General features: G+C 36.3%; 1 protein-coding gene across 2 annotated transcripts; it reads left to right on the forward strand.

Annotated features, from left to right (window-relative positions):
- LOC143885480 (uncharacterized) lies at window positions 1-4607 on the forward strand. Of its 2 annotated transcripts, none has more exons than XM_077389691.1 (4): window positions 1-2094; window positions 3646-3729; window positions 3827-4324; window positions 4396-4607. In XM_077389691.1, exons 2-4 carry the CDS (start codon window positions 3722-3724, stop codon window positions 4595-4597), a joined length of 708 nt encoding a protein of 235 aa, XP_077245806.1. In that variant the 5' UTR covers window positions 1-2094; window positions 3646-3721; the 3' UTR covers window positions 4598-4607. The 2 variants fall into 2 exon arrangements, with proteins under 2 accessions (XP_077245806.1, XP_077245807.1); XM_077389692.1 differs by having other exon boundaries at window positions 1-514.
- Window positions 4608-6624: the final 2017 nt, after the last annotated feature.

Below are 6624 nucleotides of genomic sequence, written 5' to 3' on the forward strand. Positions count from 1 at the left end.
CTTAATACGAGAGAGAATTCCAAAACGCAATTAACGCATTTAGGGCTTTAATTTAAGCCTCTCAAAACGCATTTAACGCATTTAAAAACGATCTTTCCATTCTATAACCCTTTTTCCAAAACATGTTAAGCATTACACGTCCATAAATTACTCCAAAAGACGTTTAGTATTCCATTTCTTCTTTTATTACGATTTTAAGAAGAGATTTCCTTTTTGGTTTCTTCTTTTCTTATCTAAGAAGAGACGTTTAGTATTTCCAATTTTTGCAAAGATTTGTAGAGAGATTTGGCAATATTTTTGGGCTACGATACCTCCAAGGTTATTCTGCAGCTTTATTTTCTCACGTCTTCTTCTCCTTCTTCACTACGCCACTCCCTATAACCTCTAATTCCCACTCTCACCACTCCAGTCACGAAAGCTAAAACAGAGGAGTGAGAAAAAAAACCCTAAGATAGAAGATAGAAGCAGAGGGATATTTGGTTCTTTTTAGTGGAGTTTTTGCGCATGTCGGAAGGTATGTGATTCTTATATTGTTCCTCAAATTTTATTTTTATTTTGAAATTTTGTTGCGTGTTGTGATTAGGGTTTGAGTCATTGCTTTGGTTTGTTTGTATTCTGAAATTTGGATTTGAAGATGGAGCTTTAGTATGAAGTTTTGAAGTTTTCCTGAAAGCTAGTTTCATAATAAATACGTTGTAATTTTATTTTTTAAACTTTACGCAAAGATTAGATTACTTCCCCCTAATGAAATTCTTCCCGATCTCAAACAAAAGAATTTTTTTGGTTTTTAAGATATATCATACCTTCTTTTGTTGAATTTTTCTATATATCTTGCTTATCAATGTTTATTCTTTCTTTTCATTTTTTTTCTAAAAAAAATTATAAAGCTTTCTTTTTTGGGCCGCCCCGTACATCGCACGGGACTGCAATTAGTTTTCTTTAAAATGAAAAGGGAAATGATTTATGCGCTCTAGTGTTTTGATAATTAAACATGCGCTCTACTTGTTTGTCATGTAGTATTTAAAGGGATGTCCGAGGATATTACGGTTCTCAAAGAGCTCTTAAAACCCTGCAAATACTACACCACAAACAAGTGAGCGCATGTTTATCAAAACATTGGAGCGCTGAAATCATTTCCCAACGAAAAATATCCCCTTAGGCAAATTTGGAAATATTAGGTGGGTTGCTGACAACCTGACAGAAGCCCCTATGTTTATTCGGTTCCATCACTTTTCTAGGAAAGAAGGTGAAAAGTGATTTTTTTTTTACCGTCAAGCTAATTTATCCGTCAAAAAAAGCTAGGTAGGGAAACTTTTTTATGGAATTTTTGACAAATTTCTTTATGGATCAAGTGGATTAAGATTGTGACGTAACTAAACCGACCTTGAAGAACAAGTTTATCGTTGACAAAATAATATCAGCAACTTAATACAACTACAAGAAAATGACCAAAAAAAAAGGACTTTGATATCACAATGACCTGTCAAGAGGGAAGAGTTGTAAATGACCAATGTAGAGTTTTTTGGACGAGAATGCCCTTAGTGTACGTTTTTCTCTCTCCCTCTCCCTCTCTCTCTCCCCCTATCAATTCAAATTCCAGATGATGATTACCTTCAACTGTACTATTTTGAGAGCCCCAAACCACCTTACACCCACTTTTCACCATCCTCTCTCTCTCTCTCTCGCTCTCTCTCTCTCTCTCTCTCTCTCTCTCTCTCTCTCTCTCTCTCTCAAGGGGGAAGAGTTGTAAATGACCAATGTAGAGTTTTTTGGACGAGAATGCCCTTAGTGTACGTTTTTCTCTCTCCCTCTCCCTCTCTATCTCCCCCTATCAATTCAAATTCCAGATGATGATTACCTTCGGCTGTACTATTTTGAGAGCCCCAAACCACCTTACACCCACTTTTCACCATCCTCTCTCTCTCTCTCGCTCTCTCTCTCTCTCTCTCTCTCTCTCTCTCTCTCTCTCTCTCTCTCTCTCTCCGACGTTCTCTCTCCCGCCTCTCTTTCCTCTCTCCGGCGTTTTCTCTCCTGCCTCTCTCTCTCCGGCACTCTCTCTACCTAGCGCTCCCCACACGGCGGCGTGCTTCTTAGGTTGGTACCCCTCTCACTGTCACTTTCTCCTTCAGTTTTTCCAGTTATTGTTCCCATAAAGTCTGAAAAACCCCTAATTTTTTCAGTTATTGTTCCCGTAGACAATGGTTTAAACCAATAATTGGGAACACATTATTAAAAAATGTATGGTTTAAATAAATAATTTCTCAGACATTATTGGTTTAAACCCCTAAATTTTGAAAAATCAATTGTTTAAACCAATAATCTGTGACAAATCATTGGTTTAAACAACAAATTTTTAGAAAATCAGTCGGGAAATCCCTAATTCCTAAAAAATCAATGGTTTAAACCTACAGTTTGTCACAAATTATTGGTTTAAACCACTAAGTTTTGAACTATTAATGGTTTAAACTAATACTTCGGGAGAAATATCTGGTTTAAACCCTAAAATTAGTTGAGAAAACCCCTAATTTAAAAAAAATAACGGTTTAGACCAAAAATTGATCACAAATTATTGGTTTAAACAACTAGTATTTTGTAAATCAATTGATAAATAACTAAATTTTCACAAATCAATGGTTTAAACTTATAAGTTCACATACATTATTGGTTGAAACCCCTAAATTGTGAGAAATCATTAGTTTAAACCCCTAATATTACTAAAACCACTTGAGAAAACCCCTAATTTTTAAAAAATCAATGGTTTAAAACCTATAGTTTCTAACCCATTATTGGTTTAAACCCCTAAAGTTTGAGAAATAAATTGTTTGAAGCAATAATTTTTTAGAATTCATTGGGTTAAACCCGTAATATATAACAAATCAGTGAAGAAAACCCATAATCTTTTAAAGATCAATGGTTTGTACAAATAATTTCTCACACATTATTGGTTTAAACCCCTAAAGTTTAACAAATCAATGGTTTAAACCAGTAATTTGTGAGATATCATTGGTTTAAACCCCTAATATTTTAAAAATCAATTGAGAAAACCCCTAATTTTTCAAAGATCAATAGTTTAAATCAATAATTTCCCAAACATTATTGATTTAAACCCCTAAGTTTTGAAAAAAATGGTTTAAACCAATATTTATGAGAAATCATTGTTTAAAACCCGTAATATATCGAAAATCAGTTTTAATTTTTCAAAGATAAATAGTTTAAACCAATAGTTTCTCAGCAATTATTGGTTTAAACCCATAAAGTTTTGAAAATCAATGGTTTAAACTAATAATTGTTAAGAAATCATTGGTTCAAATCCCTAGTATTTAGGAAATCAATTGAGAAAACCCTTAAACTTTGAAAGGTCAATGGTTTAAACCAATAATTTGTCAGAAATTATATGTTTAAAGACATAATATTCTAAAATCAGTTGAGATAATCACTAATTTTTTAGAAATCAATGGTTTAAACCTATAATTTGTGACACATTATCGGTTTAAATCCCAAAAGTTTGGAAAAACAATGGTTTAAACCAATAATTTGTGAGAAATCGGTTGTTTAAAACACTGAAGTTTGAGAAATCAGTTAAGAAAGCCCGTAATTGTTAAAAAATCAATGGTTTAAACCACCATTCCATTGCTTCCTTTGTAGGGGCATAAACCACCATTCCATTGCTTCACTCCAAAGCACCATTCCATTGCATTGCACCAATACTAACCTCCCTTCCATGGAAAGGTATGTAGTTCCCTTTTCATTCTCCTCTCTTTCCATTTTTAGGATGTTTAAATTGCTTTAAACAACTTCTAATCATTGTTTAATTTTGTCTTAACAGGAGAGAGGAACGAAGGGCTTCTTTTGTCTTACACATCGACGGCATTCTAAAGGATGCGGTATTATTTAAATACGTCGGCGGGAAGAACATGCCTCTTATTGTAGGTCGGAGAACAAAATATAGAGATTTTGACAATCTAATTCATAGCAAAATTGGGACCAATCGAAGTGAGGTTTCTCTATTTATAAAGTGTCGATATATTTTAGACCCATCTCAGATCGTCTTATATGATATTCGAGATGAAGACGACCTTGAACTGATAATGATGCTCTTTGCTAGTACGTTCATTAACTATTTGAGCCTATATGTAACTAAAGAGTTTAGATTCAGAGGAAACAATTCTCCTGACCCTACGAATGTCGGTCAGCCGTATTTAAGTGCGAACACAGAGGCAGTGGGTTCTAGAGTGGAATGTAGAACTGCACTACCAACGCTGAAAAATCGCTGTGGAGATCCTCCTGGCGGAGGAAGACATTGTCATGGACATACCAGTCATAGGTAAAATAGCTGATTGTTTACAATCCATTCCTGAAATTGCCTTCCCTTTATGCTAAATTACATTCGCGCAGATATGGAGTTGAGTTCAGTGAAGTTAATGAAGATCCTATCTGTTACCGGAACGTTGGTGTCGCAACGATTCCTTCCTCATTTGCAGAGGCTTCGAGGCCGAATATTAGTACCATCCCCGTGTTTCCTGCAGCACCGAGTCTAACGGCCGTTGCTCAAAAAGAACGCTTTGTGGTATTCATACCATACATTGGTAAATTATAGTATTGAATAATTGTTGGGTGCGATTCATATTCCGTCGTTTCATTTCTAAATCAATTACTTTATCTCTAATTGGCTACCAATCTTTGGTTTAAACCAAACTTGGAGGTTTAAACCAATAATTTGTGAAAATTTTGGAGAAAATTAGGGGTTTGAACCAAACTTTAGGGCTTTAACTATAGATTTCTAAAAAAATTAGGGGTTTAAACCAAACTTTAGGGCTTTAAACCATAGATTTCTAAAAAAATTAGGGGTTTAAACCAAACTTTAGAGCTTTAATCCATAGATTTCTAAGAAAAATAGAGGTTTAGTTGCTGATTTTCGCAGCTGAGAGAGAGAGAGAGAGTACTGATTTTCCCAACCATAGATTTCTAAATTGATTTTCTCAAAACCCCTAATTTTTTGTTTCCAGACTGATTTTCTCAAAACCCTAACATAAAATCTTAAAAAAAAACTGAGAGGGAGAGAGTACCAACCTATGAGAGGAGGTCCGCTCAGAATCAGAGGCTACCAGAGAGAGGGCCGGAGAGAGTGAGAGAGAGAAGGTGCTGAAGAGAGAGGGCCGGAGAGAGAGAGAGAGAGAGAGAGAGAGAGAGAGAGAGAGAGAGAATGCCAGGAGAGAGAGAGGGCCGGAGATATCACACCAGAGAGGGCCGGAGAGAGAGAGAGAGAGGCCGGAGAGATCACACCAGAGAGGGCCGGCGAGAGAGAGAGAGAGAGAGAGAGAGAGAGAGAGAGGTGAAAATAACCAGGGTAACGTTTGAGAAAAGTAAAAACCACGATTTTGAATTGAGGGTTAGTTTGGTCTTAAAAGTCCCAAACCATTCACTATCACTCTACATTCGTCATTTTCAAGTCATTATCATAATAAAGCCCGTTTTTTTTTGTCATTTTCCCCAACAACTACTCTTCATAGAGATTGAACTCTTTAGGAATGGATAACTTCAAAATAAATTCGTATTGAAGACAAACACAAGAGTGAGAAAGGTGAGAAAGGTGACATTTTAGACAAACACCATTATTAAACATCAAGTTGGGTTGGCAGCTCACAATAATGACAATAGTTTTAAGGAAATGAAGGGTTCGTAGTGGATGGTGAGAGAGAATCAAAAGGATATTACTATCTACCTATCTATCTATAATATGATATATATACTAACATTGCATGGTTCTTTCAAGGCGGGCTAATAAATTTGCACCCTTCAAGGATATATTCACCCCCCCTCCTCTCTACCGGTTGCGAATCCCCAAGCTATACCACCATATCTCTCTCTCTCTCTCTCTCTCTCTCCTTATTTTCACAATCATTACTCTCTTTTCTTTCTTTGAACCTGAACCCTTGGTGGGGCCCAACAATGAATGGTTTAGATCTTTGAAGAAGGTGGACATCATAAAAAGTGTTTTTTTAAATAAAATAAGTTGGGCTCACTTTGTTCAACGATCCAAACCGTTCATTTGTTGTGTCTCAACGTAAATTGGAGGGTTAGGATCATCCGATGGAGATGATTTTTGTGGCACAACCTATTTACGTTGAGGCTGAACAAATGAACGGTTTGGATATTTGACCAAAGTGCGTGCAATGAATTTTCTAAAAAATATGCATTATATGAAGTATGCATGTAGGTGAGCACAGATAAGCATATATTTTGAAAAATACAATGAGCCCTAAGGGGGGTGGATTGAAAGATCCCACATCGGAAAGGGAGGAAAAGTTACTAGGTTATATATATGGATTTCTCATCTCCCTGTGTAGACACATTTTCAGCATCTCCAAGGGGCAGGCTCCGACCCGCGAAGTAGGTCGGGCACAGTTAGTGCTGCTGGAAAACAAAACCGGAGAGGGTAGATGACCCAGAACCGGACATTATCTACACAGTGGGGTCGGGGTGTGACTAAATATTAGAAGGTCAAACAATTCGGTTATTGGGGCCAATGCTACTGGACTAGACGCCAAAAATCATCTCCACTGGATGATCCTAACCCTTTAATGTGACGATAAAGTACATCTCTACAGATCAAAGAACTAGGAT

Source organism: Tasmannia lanceolata, unplaced genomic scaffold, assembly GCF_043159265.1.
Source record: "Tasmannia lanceolata isolate RefF3 unplaced genomic scaffold, GAP_Taslan_0.1 ptg000008l, whole genome shotgun sequence".
Taxonomy (NCBI): domain Eukaryota; kingdom Viridiplantae; phylum Streptophyta; class Magnoliopsida; order Canellales; family Winteraceae; genus Tasmannia; species Tasmannia lanceolata.